The sequence below is a fragment of the Monodon monoceros genome, unplaced genomic scaffold (genome assembly GCF_005190385.1).
Source record: "Monodon monoceros isolate NGI ecotype Baffin Bay Population unplaced genomic scaffold, NGI_Narwhal_1 Super_Scaffold_13, whole genome shotgun sequence".
NCBI classification, from domain to species: domain Eukaryota; kingdom Metazoa; phylum Chordata; class Mammalia; order Artiodactyla; family Monodontidae; genus Monodon; species Monodon monoceros.
In genome coordinates, this window is record NW_021703769.1 from 29,383,093 (window position 1) to 29,399,870 (window position 16,778).

The window sequence follows — 16,778 nt, forward strand, 5'->3', positions numbered from 1 at the left end:
TAGCGCCCGGGGCCCCAGGCTGCTCAAACGAAAAGGGCGCTGTGCTCCCGGGTATCTGAGCAAGGATTCTGGGCGCCCAGCGCAGCCTTCCCGCCCCTAAGGTGCCCAGACTGCACCTGCCGCCGTCATCATAGCGCGCAGCACGCAACAAAATCCACAACCGGCCTTCCTGGGACCCGAGGCCGGAAAACGGGCCACCCACTTCCGCCGCCAGGCGGAAGTAGAGGGGCATCCGGTGAACCTGCCAGGTACTTGTGGCTCACGATGGCGGCCTCCTTGTCCGGGAAGAAGATTGTGTTTGTCACGGGGAACGCCAAGAAGCTGGAGGAGGTGACGGGAGGGGTGGGAAGCCGACCAGGAGGCGGTTGGGGGGTAGCGTGTGGCAAGGTTGGCTGGGGAGAAGGCGGAGAAGTGGCTTCCAGGCGGAGGGAAGCACGCGGGTGGAAGAGCAGAGGGGGAACAGAGTCCGACCCGGAGGGATGGGTTCGATCGGGAAGGGGATGGGCCGCGTGGAGTGGACCAGCACGTGTGCGGAGTGGGGGTGACCCGGGGTTGGACTCGATAGAATGAGGGCCTTGACAAATCCGGGCACAGGGGTTGTGAGCTTAGGGGCATCGGGAGCTGAAGGAGTGGTGGGGTCCTTAACACTTGTCCCAAAGGTCACCTCTTAAGCTAGGTCCCAAACCGGGACCCTGACACCCCTCTGGAGCGGATCCAGACCCCGCTGCTGGCCTGGGGTTGGCAGGGGCCGGACAGGGTGTGGGGAGAGGCATCCAAGCTGAGTTCCACACCCCACCACGGTCCAGAAATGCGGTCCTCAGCCTCTCCCAGCCTCTTTCCGCCATCTGTGAAATGGCCATTATGCAGGAGGTCTGCTTCACAGCGCAATGGAGAGGAGTGAAGGAGGCAGTGGATCCAAAGTTCCTGCCTACAGGGACTTTGTGGTCAGCTCTGAGAATTCTGGGGGTTGATGGAACCGCTTTGGCTGCAAATAGTAGAGAGACACAGGGAGCTCATGTAAACAGCCAGGTGACAACCGTGGGAATACAATGGTATGCTGTCCCACAGGGCTTGAGAAGTCTTTCTCAGGAGTCCCTATCGAGGGGTTTATTTGTCCTTCTAGTTCTCTCTGGATGCTCATCCCTTTTCCTTTTGAGGTCTTTCTGCATTTTTCCCTTCTGATGGAGGAGGCAGTAAGGCTTCTGCCAGACATCAGCTCTGATTGGCCTTGCTTGGATCAAAGGTTTGCCCTTACTTAGTCAGCCATGGTCAAGGAGGTGGGTCATGTGTGGGGAGTCAGGATGACACCCACTAGATGTCTGAGGCAGATCAATGGGGTGCAGTCATTAGGGTCATTTGTCTACAGCATAGGGACCAATGACACTTGCGTGCTGTTACAGGGTGGCCTCAGAAGTCAGAGCCCTGTGCTGATAAAAGGTTTGGGATCTTGAGGCCAGACCAGACAGGCAGACAGGCAGTGCCACACTGAACAGAGCCCCATGCAAGATGGTGGGTGCCAGCTCCCAAGGCCATCTCTACCTCTGGTTGAGAATGTGGCCCTCCCACATTTAAAGAAGAGGGAGGGAATTCCCTGGAAGTCCAGTGGTTAGGATTCGAGCTTTCACTGCCGGGGCCCGGGTTCGATCCCTGGTCGGGAAACTAAGATCCTGTAAGCCATGTGGCACGGTGCCCCAGAAAAAGGAGAAAAAAAAAGAAGATGCTGGAGTGGCCAGAGGAGGCTCACTGGAGAAAATGGACTTGAAGTTGGCCTAAAATAGGGAGTTTTAACTCTTCATCTCATTGGTACCCCATTGGCAGAGTGATGAAGCCTCTGGACCCTCTCTCAGGAAAATATTTTTAAATGTACAAAATAAAATACATAGGATTACAAAGGAAATCAATTCTATTGATTTACAATTCTCAAAATATTATAAATATTTGTGATCCAGTTACATATGCTTTATTAATGCATACCGAGCTGATCTCCCTGTGCTATGCCCCTGCTTCCCACTAGCTATTTTACATTTGGTAGTGTGTATATGTCGATGCTTCTGTCACTTCGCCCCAGCTTCCCCCTACCCCGCTGCCGTGTCCTCAAGTCCATTCTGTATGTCTGCGTCTTTATTCCTGCCCTGCCACTAGGTTCATCGGTACCATTTTTTTTTTAGATTCCATATATATGCGTTAGCATACGGTATTTGTTTTTCTCTTTCTTTACTTTTTTTCTTTACTTCACTCTGTATGACAGAATCTAGGTCCATCCACCTCACTACAAAAAACTCTATTTCGTTTCTTTTTATGGCTGAGTAATATTCCATTGTATATATGTGCCACATCTTCTTTATCCATTCGTCTGTCAGTGGACATTTAGTTTGCTTCCATGTCCTGCCTATTGTAAATAGTGCTGCAATGAATATTGTGGTGCATGTCTCTTTTTGAATTATGGTTTTCTCAGGGTATATGCCAAGTAGTGGGGTTTGCTGGGTCATGTGGTAGTTCTATTTTTAGTTTTTACGGCACCTCCATACTGCTCTCCATAGTGGTTGTATCAATTTACATTCCCACCAACAGTGCAGGAGGGTTCCCTTTTTACCACACCCTCTCCAGCATTTATTGTTTCTAGATTTTTTGATAATGGCCATTCTGACCAGTGTGAGGTGATACCTCATTGTGGTTTTGATTTGCATGTCTCTAATAGTGATGTTGAGCATCTTTTCATGTGCCTCTTGGCCATCTGTATGTCTTCTTTGGTGAAATGTCTATTTAGGTCTTCTGCCCATTTTTTAATTGGGTTGTTTCTTTTTTTTAATGTATTTTATTTTATTTTAATTTATTTTTGTTTTTGGCTGCGTTGGGTCTTCGTTGCTGTGTGCGGGCTTTTCTCTGGTTGTGGTGAGCAGGGGCTACTCTTTGTTGCAGCGCGCAGGCTTCTCATTGCGGTGGCTTCTCTTGTGGAGCATGGGCTCTAGGCGCGCGGGCTTCAGTAGCTGTGGCACAGGGGGTCAGTAGTTGTGGCTTGCAGGCTCTAGAGCGCAGGCTCAGTAGCTCGGTAGTTGTGGCGCACAGGCTTAGTTGCTCCGCGGCATGTGGGATCTTCCCAGACCAGGGCTCAAACCTGTGTCCTCTGCATTGGCAGGAGGATTCTTAACCACTGCGCCACCAGGGAAGCCCGGGTTGTTTCTTTTTTTGATATTGAGCTCCATGAGCTGTTTGTATATTTTGGAGGTTCATCCTTTGCTCGTTGTTTCATTTGCAAATATTTTATCCCATTCTGAGGGTTGTCTTTTCGTCTTGTTTATGGTTTGCTTTGCTGTGCAAAGCTTTTAAGTTTAACTAGGTCCCATTTGTTTATTTTTGTTTTTATTTTCATTACTGTAGAAGGTGGGTCAAAAAACACCTTGCTGTGGTTTATGTCAGAGTGTTTTTCCTATGGTTTCCTCTAAGAGTTTTATAGTGTCTGGTTTTACATTTAGGTCTTTAATACATTTAGAGTTTTTTTTATTTTTTTATTTTTTGGAGTTTATTTTTGTGTGTGGTGTTAGGTGGTGTTCTAATTTCATTCTTTTACATGTAGCTGTCCAGTTTTCCCAGCACCACTTACTGAAGAGGCTGTCTTTTCTCCATTGTATGTTCTTGCCTCCTTTGTCATAAATTAGGTGACCATATGTGCATGGGTTTATCTCTGGGCTTTCTATCCTGTACCTTGATCTGTATTTCTGTTTTTGTGCCAGTACCATAATGTCTTGATTACTGTAGCTTTATAGTATAGTTTGAAATCAGAGAGCCTGATTCCTCCAGCTCCGTTTTTCTTTCTTAGCATTGCTTTGGCTATTCAGGATCTTTTGTGTTTCCATACAAATTGTAAAATTTTTTGTTCTAATTCTGTGAAGAATGCCATTGGTAGTTTGATAGGGATTGCATTGAATCTGTAGATTGCTTTGGGTAGTATAGTCATTTTCATAATATTGATTCTTCCAATCCAAGAATATGGTATATTTCTCCATCTGTTTATGACATCTTTGATTTCTTTCATCAGTGTTTTATAGTTTTCCAAGTATAAGTCTTTCGCCTCCTTAGATAGGTTTATTCCTAGAAATTTTATTCTTTTTGTTGCAATGGTAAATGGGATTGTTTCCTTAATTTCTCTTTCTGATTTTTCGTTGTTAGTGTATAGGAATGCCAGAGATTTCTGTGCATTAACTTTGTATCCTGCAACCTTACCAAATTCGTTGATTAGTTCTAGTAGTTTTCTGGTGGCATCTTTAGGATTTTCTATGTATAGTATCATCTCATCTGCAAACAGTGACAGTTTTACTTATCCAATTTGTATACCTTTTATTTTTTTTTCTTCTCTGATTGCCATGGCTAGGACTTCCAAAACTATGTTGAATAAGAGTGGTGAGAGAGGACATCATTGTCTTGTTCCTGGTCTTAGAGGAAATGCTTTCAGTTTTTCACCATTGAGTATGTTTGCTGTGGGTTTGTCATATATGACCTTTATTATGTTGAGGTAGGTTCCCTCTATGCCCATTTTCTGGAGAGTTTTTATCGGAAAAGAGTGTTGAATTTTTTCAAAACCTTTTTCTGCATCTATTGAGATGATCACATGGTTTTTATTCCTTAATTTGTTAACATGGTGTATCACATTGATTGATTTGCGTATATTGAAGAATCCTTGCATCTGATATATGATCCTTTTAATATGTTGTTGGATTCTGTTTGCTAGTATTTTGTTCAGGAGTTTTGCATCTATGTTCATCAGTGATATTGGACTATAATTTTCTTTTTTTGTGATATCTTATTTTGGTTTTGGTATCAGGGTGATGGTGGCTTCATAGAACGAATTTGGGAGCGTTCCTCTCTCTGCAGTTTTTTGGAAGAGTTTGAGAAGGATCGGTGTTAGCTCTTCTCTAAATGTTTGATAGAATTCACCTGTGAAGCCATCTGGTCCTGGACTTTTGTTTGTTGGAAGATTTTTTTTATATATAAATTTATTTATTTTTACTTATTTACGTTTGACTGCGCTGGGTCTTCGTTGCTGCGCGTGGACTTTCTCCAGTTGCGGCAAGCCAGGGCTACTCTTCGTTATGGTGCACAGGCTTCTCATTGTGGTGGTTTCCCTTGTTATGGAGCATGGGCTCTTGGCAGGCGGGCTTCAGTAGTTGCGGCACATGGGCTCAGTAGTTGTGGCTCGTGGGCTCTAGAGCATAGGCTCAGTAGGGCGGCACATGGGGTTAGTTGCTCCATGGCATATGGGGTTTTCTCGGGCCAGGGATCAAACCTGTGTCCCCTGCATTGGCAGGCAGATTTTTAACCACTACGCCACCAGGGAAGTCCTGTTGGAAGATTTTAAATTACAGTTTCAATTTCATTACTTGTGATAGGTCTGTTTATATTTTCTAATTCTTCCTGGCTCAGTCTTGGAAAAATTGTACATTTCCAAGAATTTGTCCATTTCCTCATGGTTGTCCATTTTATTGGCATATAGTTGTCTGTAGTAGTCTCTTATAATCCTTTGTATTACTGCAGTGTCAGTTGTGATTTTTCCTTTTTCATTTCTAATTTTATTGATTTGCGCCCTTTTTTTCTTGATGAGTCTGGCTGAGGGTTTATCAATTTTGTTTATCTTCTCAAAGAACCAACTTTTAGTTTTATTGATTTTTGCTGTTGTTTTCATTTCTGTTTCATTTATTTCTGCTCTGATCTTTATGATTTCTTTCCTTCTACTGACTTTGGGTTTTCGTTGTTCTTCTTTCTCTAGTTGCTTTAGGTGTAGGGTTAGATTGTTTATTTGAGATTTTTCTTGTTTCTTGAGGTGCGATTGAATTGCTATAAACTTCCCTCTTAGAACTGCTTTTGCTGCATCCCATAGGTTTTGAATCATCGTGTTTTTGTTGTCATTTGTTTCTATGTATTCTTTTATTTCTTTGATTTCTCTAGTGATCTCTTGGTTACTTAGTAGTGCACTGTTTAGCCTCCATGTATTTGTGTTTTTTACAGTTTTTTTCCTGTAATTGATTTCCACATAGCAGTGTGGTCAGAAAAGATGCTTGATACGATTTCAATTTTCTTAAATTTTCCGAGGCTTGATTTGTGACCCAGGATGTGATCTGTCTTGGAGAATGTTCCATGTGCACTTGAGAAGGAAGTGTACTGTGTCATTTTCGGGTGGAATGTTCTATAAATATCAATTAAATCTATCTGGTCTATTGTGTCATCTAAAGCTTGTGTTTGCTTATTTATTTTCTGTTTAGATGATCTGTCCATTGGGGTAAGTGAGGTGTTAAAGTCCCCTACTATTATAGTGTTACTGTTGATTTCTGCTTTCATGGTTGTTAGCATTTGCCTTATGTATTGAGGTGCTCCTATGTTGGGTGCATAAGCGATTATAATTGTTATATCTTCTTCTTGGATTGATCCCTCGATCATTATGTACTGTCCTTCCTTATCTCTTGTAACAGTCTTTATTTTAAAGTCTATTTTTAAAAATAAATTTATTTATTTTATTTTTTTCTTTTTGGTTGTGTTGGGTCTTTGTTGCTGTGCATGGGCTTTCTCTAGTTGCGGCAAGCAGGGGTTACTGTTCATTGCGGTGTGCAGTCTTCTCATTGAGGTGGCTTCTCTTGTTGCATAACACAGGCTCTAGGCACGCAGGCTTCAGTAGTTGTGGCACACGGGCTCAGTAGTTGTGGCTCACAGGCTCTAGAGCGCAGGCTCAGTAGTTGTGGTGCATGGGCTTAGTCGCTGCACAGCATGTGGGATCTTCCTGGACCAGGGATCGAACCTGTGTCCCCTGCATTGGCAGGCAGATTCTTAACTGCTGCACCACCAGGGAAGCCCTAAAGTCTATTTTATCTGATATGAGTATTGCTACTCCAACATTCTTTTGATTTCCATTTGCATGGAATATATTTTTCCATCCCTTCACTTTTAGTCTGTATGTGTTCCTAGGTCTGAAGTGGGTCTCTTGTAGACAGCATATATACGGGTCTTGTTTTTGTATCCATTCAGCCAGTCTGTGTCTTTTGGTTGGAGCATTTAATCCATTTACATTCAAGGTTGTTATCGATTGTATGTTCCTATTACCATTTTCTTAATTGTTTTGGGTTCGTTTTTGTGGGTCTTTTTCTTCTCTTGTGTTTCCTGCCTAGAGAAGTTTTTTTAGCATTTGTTGTAAAGCTGGTTTGGTGGTGCTGAATTCTCTTACCTTTTGCTTGTCTGAAAAGCTTTTGATTTCTCTGTTGACTCTGAATGAGATCCTTGCTGGGTAGAGTAATCTTGGTTGTAGTTTTTTCTCTTTCATCATTTTAAGTATATCCTGCCACTCCCTTCTGGCCTGCAGAGTTTCTGCTGAAAAATCAGTTGATAATATTATGGGGATTCCTTTGTATGTTATCTTTTGCTTTTCCCTTGCTGCTTTTAATATTTTTTCTTTGAACTTAATTTTTGTTAGTTTGATTAATATGTGTCTTGGTGTGTTTCTCCTAAGATTTATCCTGTATGGGACTCTGTGCTTCCTGGACTTGGGTGGCAATTTCCTTTCCCATGTTAGGGAAGTTTTCTACTATAATCTCTTCAAATATTTTCTCAGACCCTTTCTTTTTCTCTTCTTATTTGGGACCCCTATAATTCGAATGTTGGTGTGTTTAGTATTGTCCCAGAGGTCTCTGAGATTGTCTTCGATTCTTTTCATTCTTTTTTCTTTATTCTGCTCCTTGGCAGTTATTTCCAGCAGTCTGTCTTCCAGCTCACTTATATTTGTTCTTCTGCCTCAGTTATCCTATTATTGATTCCTTCTAGTGTATTTTTCATTTCAGTTACTGTGTTTTCATCTCTGTTTGTCCTTCAATTCTTCTAGAACTTTGTTAAACATTTCTTGTATTTTCTTAGTCTGTGCCTCCATTCTACTTCTGAGATTCTGGATCATCTTTACTACCATTACTCTGAATTCTTTTTCAGGTAGCTTGCCTATTTCCTCTTCATTTATTTGGTCTTATAGGTTTTTACCATGCTTCTTCATCTGTGACATACTTTATTACCCTCTCATTTTTTCTGATGGGTGGGATTGTGTTCCTGTTTAACTGGTTGTTTGGCCTGAGGCTTCCAACACTGGAGTTTGTAGGCTGTTGGGTAGAGCTGGGTCTTGGTGCTGAGATGAGGAACTCTGGGAGACCTCACTCCAATGAATATTTCCTGGGGTCTGAGGTTCTCTTGTTAGTCCAGTGGTTCAGACTCAGAGCTCCCATCGCAGGAGCCGTTCACTTGGGGGTTCTTCCCATCTCCTTGGGCGTCAAGGTCCCCCACCACCATCTGGCAGGCGCCCTAGTTGTAGGGAGACACAAACTCTGTGTCTTCCCACGCCGCCATCTTGACTCTGCCCCTTGTAAATGATATTTTGAGATATCTGCTACAACTGTAATGGGATATGACAACATCTGTGATTTTAATAGGTTTAAATATCACAGGAGATGCTAATGCTATTTGTGTTTGTTTTCTATATTCACTATTGAAAGGGATGCTAAATTTCAGGTAGGGGTTAGTGAAAATAAAGCGTTTTTTTTTTTTTTTTTTTTTTCCTAATCCAAGTTCACAGATCTCCTGAATTCTGGGTAACCCCTGATAGAAAATTCCTGGCCCAAAGGATAGGTTTTGGGAGCACTGAGAAGGGAAGAGGGTGTTCTAGGTAGGTGGTTAGCATAAACAGAGACCTGAAGTAGGATGGAGGGATTGGAGAGTGAGGAGATGGGGGAACTGACCTGCTGGGGTGGGACCCTGAAGGCTGGGGTGAGGCTCGTGGGCCTGACTTGGTGAGCTTTAGGGGACTGACAGGAGAGTTACCTGACGAGAAAGGTGGGTGACAGCTTGTGTAGTAATGGGGAATAGTTAAACAAATGGTGATAAATGTTCTTTCATTTTGGAACAGGTCATTCAGATTCTAGGAGATAAGTTTCCATGCACTTTGGTGGCACAGAAGATTGACCGTATGTCTCTGATTAGTTCTATTTTTAAAAGATGATTCAATTTCTCTCTCTCTCTGTGACCTGACTGTGTGTCTGTTTCTCTGATAAGTGCCAGAGTACCAAGGAGAGCCTGATGAGATTTCCATTCGGAAGTGTCAGGAGGCAGCTCGCCAGGTGCTTGCTCCACACGTGTCCTGTACTTGCGCCTCTTGTCCTGGTGGCTCCTGGGGTCTGTGCCTGCTGGGGATGGGTAGAGAATATGGTGGGCACAGTTAATAATGACTTGAAGGACGTTTCCAGGCTTAGCTAGGCTGGAGTCAGTTAATATTGGCTCTGGAATACTGCCTTCCTTTCTCAACCTTGACTGCATAGTATCCCCCTAGATGACCACACACACACATAATTCACTCTTCCCAATTCTCAGGTACATACATTCCACCTCTACATTCTCCCCACATACATCCACCCTGCACTCACACATCTCTGTGGAACTGAAAAAGAATGCTTTGTAAACAGGCTGCTTGAGTATGAATCCCAGCTCTCCTGTCACTGTACCTGGAGCAAACTTTACAACCTGCCAAGGCTTTGATGTCCCTACCTTCAAAATGAAGATAAGAGATTAGTCAACAGCTGTTACCCAGAGCAGATGGACCTCTATCTGCTGCTGCTGTTGCACATCCCAGCTAGCTGTGAGTGTGGCCCTGGCTTGGGTGGCAGGGGAATTCAGGGTGGAGATGGGGCCTGCTGCTGGACGCGGGTCTCAGGGATACATGTTCTTGTGCTGCAGGTGCAGGGCCCTGTACTGGTGGAGGACACCTGTCTGTGCTTCAACGCCCTTGGGGGCCTCCCTGGCCCCTACATGTGAGTGCTCCCCCACCCTTTTGCAGGGCCCTGGCCACAAAACCACTTGAACTTTGAAATGATTTGTTACTTGATACTGCGGGTCATTCACTGTCTTGGCATCAACACCAGTATGTCAGATTGTCTTGAGGGAGGATTAGGGATGGGGAAGAGGCATACCTTTCTTTTGTAAAGTGTGAGAATGTGATTGTGTAAGTTGAGATGGGCAAGGGGAACTCACCCATTGGAGAGGTACATTCGTGGGCAGATCAGTTTCAGGAGAGAGGAAATAAGGAAGTTGAGATCTGCAGATGGATTTCCTTAAAGCTATCCAGTACCCTGGACCCCCTCAGAAGGTCTTTGTGTATCTCTAGGGTACAAATACCCCAATTTGTTAGGTCTTGGGTATGTATACAGTTGACCCTTGAACAACTTGGGGGGGTTAACCTGCGTTTAACTTACAGTTGGCCTTCCATATCAGTGAATTCAACTGTATATTACTGTAGTATTTACTACTGAAAAATATCTATGTATAAGCTAACATATGCAGTTCAAATTCATGTTGTTCAAGGGTTAACTGTATCTTTAACTTTTGGATTGCTAATTTGTTTGCCAAGGCAGTAGCACCCCTACACACTTATAGTGTACATTGCTCCATATTCTTACCAGCACTGTTTTATGACTTTTTAGTATTTTGTAATGGCGGGAGTGGGAAATGTTACCACATGCAATTTTAATTTGCATTTCCCTAATTACCAGTGAGATTGAGGGCTTCACTGGTTTATCAGTTCTTTTGTGGATTGCCTCTTTGTCTCCATTTCCTTTTTCCTATTGGATTATTTCTCTTCATTTTGAGTTGAAACATTCTTTGCTCTCCAGGGCTCTAATCCCTGGGGGATGCAGCCCAGAAACAAGGTGGTAAGAACATCCATCTGATTGTGGTGTCTGACTCACCTTTATTTCTCTTGCAGAAAGTGGTTTCTGGAGAAGTTAAAGCCTGAAGGTATTATCCCCATGTCTCTTTCTTTAGACCTGTTTGAAATTAAGAATCTGTGGGTTCTACGGGAGGAGCTCCAACTAGTAATCAGGAATCTCGGGTTCCATCCCCTTCACGGAGTCTCCATTCACCTCAGTTTCCCCATCTATAATCTACAGCTCACACTCTCCCTATACACCCGGTGCCAGGGAGCACTGAGATTTGGGAGGAGTGGATGGGGTGGGAGTGGGTGGTGAGAGCTTTGTGTTTGAGGGACAAAGGGGCTCTAGTTGATTCTGGCTCAGAGAGGGACTGGCCCCACTTCTTGCTGTCCTTGCCTCAGTGGGGGGCGGGGAGGGGGACACCCTGCTGCTCCTCCTGGTCCCAGCAGCGCATACCCTGAAGCCCACAGTGGTAGAATAAGGAACCCCACATCCCCATCACCCAGCTTCCTGGGTTATCAGCGCAGGGCCTATTTGGTGATATGTATAACTCCCCTTCGCCACCTGGGCCCATTGAGTGCGGAGAGGGGGCTGGGGCCGGGCAGCGGAGAGGGGGCTGGGGCCGGGCAGCGGAGAGTGCGCTGAGCCCTCACTGCACGTGCCCGCAGGTCTCCACCAGCTCCTGGCTGGGTTCCAAGACAAGTCGGCCTATGCACTCTGCACGTTCGCGCTCAGCACTGGGGACCCCAGCGAGCCTGTGCGCCTCTTCAGGGGCCGGACCTCGGTGAGTACCCATGCTCGTTCCCCCGAGTGCCGCCAGAGGGCGCTGTGACTCGCGATGATGCTGCAGGACTGTAGTGGGGAGGGCGCGCCCCTGGGTACCACAGCTAGAAGTGCTCTCAATCCCGAAACTTATTTGACCCGTGAGTCTGGTGTTTGGAAACGCACAGTGGCTTACAGCTGTTGGGGCCTGGTATACCCAGAGCTCTGCAGTGTATGCTCTCCTGAAAAGCAGATGTGGAAACTGAAGGTGACAACTCCTAGAGCTACATCTATAGCCCAGACTCCTCCAAGCTTGAATCTCCTCATCCCACTGCTGAGGCAACAGCTTCCCTTGAACATCTCACAGCCTTTCCAACTTTTTATGTTCATATAGAATCTTCCTTCTCCCCCCAACTCATTCCTTTCAAAACTGCCCTTCAGTGCCCCCATGCTTACCTATCAGACCGTAGGTTCAGCTGCTTCTCACAGGGTCCAGACCACCCTCTGGGCTGGCCTGCTTCCCCCACCCCACCCCCCCACCCCAGCCCATCCATCCCTTCCCTGTGGCAGGAGTGTACCTTGAGGCACATCATTTCTCTGCTTTGTCCTTTCTGCTCAGGATAGAATCCAGAGTCCCACCATAGCTCACATAGCCCTATGCCAGTGGCTCCACCAGGGACTGTCCACAGATGTTTTACTTTACACTCCCTGATTAGATTTTTAATTTTTGTGGTGAAAAAACAGGTAACAGAAATTACCATCTTCATTTTTAAGTGTACAATACAATAGTGTACACTGTTGTGCACCAGATCTCTAGAACTTTCTCATCTTGCAGAATTGAAACTATGCCCATTGAATAATGACTCCACCTTCCCCTCCTCTCTCCAGCACCTGGCAACCACCATTCTACTTTGTGTTGCTAAGAGTTCAGCTACCTCAGATACATCATATAAGTGGAATCCTGCAGTGTTTGTTTTTTTGTGACTGGCTTATCTCACTTAGCATAATGTCCTCAAGTTTCATCCATGTTGTAGCATGTGACAGGATCTCCTTTTTTAAGGCTGAATAATATTCCATTGTATATATATACCACTTTTTCCTTTATCCGTTTACAGGCATACCTCGTTTTATTGAGCTTCACAGATATTATGTTTTTACAAATTGAAAGTTTGTGGCAATCCTGCATTGTCAGATGATGGTTAGCATTTTTAGCAATTAAGTATTTTTAAATTAAGGTATGTACACTTTTTTTTAGACATAATGCTATTTCACACTTAATAGATTACAATATAGTGTAAACATAACTTTTATATGCAGTAGGAAACCAAAAAATTCATGTGACTTGCTTTATTGCGATAATTGCTTAATTGCAGTGGTCTGGAACTGAACCCACAATATCTCTGAGGTCTGCCTGTATTCATTGATGAACACTTGCGTGGCTTCCACTTTTTGGCTCGTTCATAATGCTGCTATGAACGTGGGTGTGCAAATATCTCTTCAAAATCCTGTTTTCATTCTTTTGGGTATATATCCAGAAATGGGATTGCTGGATCATATTGCCTGGTTACATTTTTAACAGTTAGTTTTAGTGGTCTGCTACTTTCACAGAAATGTTCTCTCAAAAATCAAAAGTATGAACAACCACAGGCCCAACTTCCTGCACCATGACTGACTAGCAGCTATGCTGCTGACGGGGCCTGATCACTTTCATCCGACCATTCACTATTGTCTCCCCGGCTTGGGCTGCTGTTTGTACTTTGTTGCTGCCAGCCCTGACTTTAACTGAGGTAGCCTTGTTCCTCCTTGTTCTGTTCTCCCCTGTGCTTTCGAAAAAACCCTAGCCACATTGTCCTTTCAGCAGTGTGTATGATAAGCCTTTTCCATCTCTGGACCTCAGCACAGCTGTGTCGTCCACCTAGAATATTCTTGCCCTAGTCCTTTATGTGGCCAAAGTGTCCCCTCCTCACTGAGGCCTTCCCTGAGCTCCCCATCTTGTTATTCTTGAGCCCAGCTCCCAGTTTGTAGCCTCAAAGACACTTTGCATTTGGTAATCATTAATGTTTACTGATGTAATGCTTGTTTTGCTTAAGAGTTCCATTCTGTGAAGGCAAGGCTACGATTTTCTGTTTTCCTGGTGCCTGCTTCGCTGAGGTGTTCAAAAAACAGTTGTTGCATGGGTGAAGTTCAGAGTGGTTCAGTAACTGGCCTCAGTCACACAGCTCCCCATTAGCAGAAGCAGAATTTGCCTTTGGTCTGAATGACTTGGAATTTATATGGCTAATCCCCATCCTCTACTACCTCCCTTGTATTTTATAAGTTGTTTTTTTTTTGTTGTTGTTGTTGTTTTTTTGCGGTACGCGGGCCTGTCACTGTTGTGGCCTCTTCCATTGTGGAGCACAGGCTCTGGACGCGCAGGCTCAGCGGCCATGGCTCACGGGCCCAGCCACTCCGCGGCATGTGGGATCTTCCCGGACCAGGGCACGAACCCATGTCCCCTGCATCGGTAGGCGGACTCTCAACCACTGTGCCACCAGGGAAGCCTGACACTGGTTATCTTTGTCACATTTTCCTTTTGGAATTTGCCTATTACAGCCAGTATTTACTGAGCTCATTTTTGTGTTGAACATTGTGCAAAGTAATTTCTATTTTGTTGTTTCATTTGTTAGAGCCTCCCTTGTATTTTGAGAAATGCAGTACTAGTAGCAGGCACAGGGCTTGGCTGCAAGGTTCAGGGCCCTCAAACTTCCTATTAGGAGAAAATGTTTTCTGTCAGTCTTTCAAAGTTGCTACTCTTCTTCAGTGAGGTCACAGTTTGTCAAAGCTTCAGAGAGGGAGGCTGGTCCCAGGGGTATCTGTGGGCTAATCAAACATGTGGTTCCTCCCTGTCTGTGGGGAGCAAGCCGTCCTGCTCTGCATTTTATCTGTGTTCAGCAAACATTTGCCGGCACCATGGACCCCTTGAAATAATATATTTTGAGTAAATAGGGTTTAACCAAATTCATAAACTAACCAAACTCAATCTGGCTACTGCCCTCCTCACAGTGCATCTCCTCCACACCCAGTGGCACACCTGTCCCCCTTTCCTCTGGCAGGGCCAGATTGTGGTGCCCCGTGGCTGCCGGGATTTTGGCTGGGACCCCTGCTTTCAGCCTGATGGATATGAGCAGACGTAAGGAGCCCCAGTTTCTTTCAGGGGTGTGGGGTGGGGATGGCCGTGGTCTGGGTTGGGTCAGCGCCCTGCCCAGGTGCAGGCACGCGGATACAGGCGGGGCAGGCTCTGAGGTGCCGTTCCGGCTGAAGGCAGCTCTGCTGGGGTGGATGCAAGGAATCTGGGTGGCCCGGTCCACATCTGGGAGGCAGCTGGGCATAGCTGAAGTCCTGTGCTCTCGGGCTTAGCTCAGCGCAGAGCAGCTTTGTAGCTTCAGTGGCTTCCCTGCTCTGACCTGGGCTTGTCAGCTTTGTTGGATGACTATCTGACCCCCATTTAGTCTGGAAAAATGTTAGCACTTGGCCACCACGTTACACCCCCACAGTGCCAGGAGTTCTCAGTATTTCATGCTAGCCCCCGCTTATTTACACGGGACATGTTGGCCATTATTGGAATCGGGTTTGTCAAGCTGGAGGGGGGCCCTTAGGGAGTGTGGCCTGAGGCCTCACAACAGCCAGGCAGGCCTGAGGACAACATGAAGCAGCACTTTGGTGACACAAAGGCTCTATATCTGCACTGTGCAATCCGGTAGCCATTAGCCACGTGTGGCTGCGGAGCATCTGAAATGTGGTTAGAGCAACTGAGGAACAGAATTTATTTATTTATTTTTTTATTTATTTTTTGGTGGTATGCGGGCCTCTCACTGTTGTGGCCTCTCCCGTTGCGGAGCACAGGCTCCGGATGCGCAGGCTCAGCGGCCATGGCTTACGGGCCCAGCCGCTCTGCGGCATGTGGGATCTTCCTGGACCGGGGCACAAACCTGTGTCCCCTGCATCGGCAGGCGGACTCTCAACCACTGCGCCACCAGGGAAGCCCCAGAATTTATTTTTATTCAGTTGTAATTGGTTTAAATGGCCACAGTGGCTGGTAGCCACCATATTTGACAGCATAGATGTGAAAGTGACACCTGGAGTAGGGATTCTTACCTCACTGGAGTCCTGCCATGGATGGCAGGCCACTGGCTGGCTGTTCAAGGCTCATCTGCTGCCCCCTGCCCCCACCTGCCCGGCCCACAGTGCATTGGAGGAGATTGCTGTGTTTGCTCTGTCAGGCCCCACTGCTTCCCGTCAACAGATGACAAAGCTGATAAAGCATGCAGCTCATCCCCCTGTCCCCAGCTTCCCTTTGATGACTTTTGGACACACTAGAACCAGTTTAAGATCCTTTCACACTCATTAATATGGGTTTCTACCTACAGGGGAATTTAAGACTGATTTTTAAAAAATTAACTCTGGTTGCCAGGAGCTGGTAGCCCCACTACCCTTTCCTAGGGACTCTTTGAGCTTTGGGCTCCAGGATGAGGTGAGGTGTACACACCTCCCTGAATCTGGGCCCCCTCTTCTCTGAGCTGCTACTGTTGCCCCTTAGGTATGCAGAGATGCCCAAGGCTGAGAAGAACACCATCTCCCATCGCTTCCAGGCCCTGCTTGAGTTGCAAGAATACTTTGGCAACCTGACTCCACTTGGAGCTGGTGATGACCACTCTGGCTGAGGATCCGGGGAGGGCTAGCCTGAAACCGCCTCTATCAGGCAGGCACCCATCCAAGTACCGCCTTCAGGGTTACCACTTCCTGGGGGTGTTACCAGCCGTCAGGAGCAGCTGGCTCTGCTTGGAGAAACTTTGGCCAGAGGACACCATCCTCTTGTCCTCAGGGATTCAGTGGTCTCCTACAGCCTCCAGGCCTGGAATCCGGAAAGGACCTTGGGTGTTAAAACTGGCCTTGGCAGGGTTGAGGGTTTGGGGAAGAACCACACAAACAGCCTTAGATGTTTTTTAAATGCAGCAAATAAAAATTCCGGAGGGTACTTGCTTCCAAAGTAAACTGGGTATATTTGCTTTGAAACCTGCCCCAGACAGGTGTCTGTTTCCTGAGTCCCCTTTGGCACGAGCAGGAAACCTCTCAGGTCGGGGGGTGGGGGGCAAAACGGGTGTAGCGGGGTGGCTGGAGGAGGGCAGTGCTGTGTCGAGGCTGTTTGTGTGCCCTTGCTAGCTGGAGTATTATATCTTTCTTTTTGTCCTTGAAGTCTCTGATCATGGGCTGAACTTTTCCATGCCACATCCCTGCTGCCCGCCCACCCAGCCACTGAGG

At 45.9% G+C, this 16,778-nt stretch overlaps 1 protein-coding gene across 6 annotated transcripts; it reads left to right on the plus strand.

Moving 5' to 3' along the window:
• Nucleotides 1–234: 234 nt before the first annotated feature.
• ITPA (inosine triphosphatase) lies at nucleotides 235–16,506 on the plus strand. Of its 6 annotated transcripts, none has more exons than XM_029220502.1 (8): nucleotides 235–330; nucleotides 8,924–8,981; nucleotides 9,070–9,134; nucleotides 9,748–9,821; nucleotides 10,772–10,803; nucleotides 11,387–11,502; nucleotides 14,573–14,649; nucleotides 16,057–16,506. In XM_029220502.1, exons 1-8 carry the CDS (start codon nucleotides 265–267, stop codon nucleotides 16,178–16,180), a joined length of 612 nt encoding a protein of 203 aa, XP_029076335.1. In that variant the 5' UTR covers nucleotides 235–264; the 3' UTR covers nucleotides 16,181–16,506. The 6 variants fall into 6 exon arrangements, with proteins under 6 accessions (XP_029076335.1, XP_029076334.1, XP_029076339.1 ...); XM_029220501.1 differs by having other exon boundaries at nucleotides 241–330; nucleotides 14,523–14,649; nucleotides 16,057–16,319; XM_029220505.1 differs by having other exon boundaries at nucleotides 242–330; nucleotides 9,070–9,649; nucleotides 9,725–9,821; nucleotides 14,523–14,649; nucleotides 16,057–16,319.
• The last annotated feature ends 272 nt before the right edge of the window (nucleotides 16,507–16,778 follow it).

Bases quoted from the DNA above. Each gene is read 5' to 3' on its own strand.
- ITPA (XM_029220501.1), top strand. From the start codon at position 265: ATGGCGGCCTCCTTGTCCGGGAAGAAGATTGTGTTTGTCACGGGGAAC. The intron at 9,822-10,771 runs GTGAGTGCTCCC...TTTCTCTTGCAG, and splicing joins GGCCTCCCTGGCCCCTACAT to AAAGTGGTTTCTGGAGAAGT. The intron at 14,650-16,056 runs GTAAGGAGCCCC...GTTGCCCCTTAG, and splicing joins CCTGATGGATATGAGCAGAC to GTATGCAGAGATGCCCAAGG.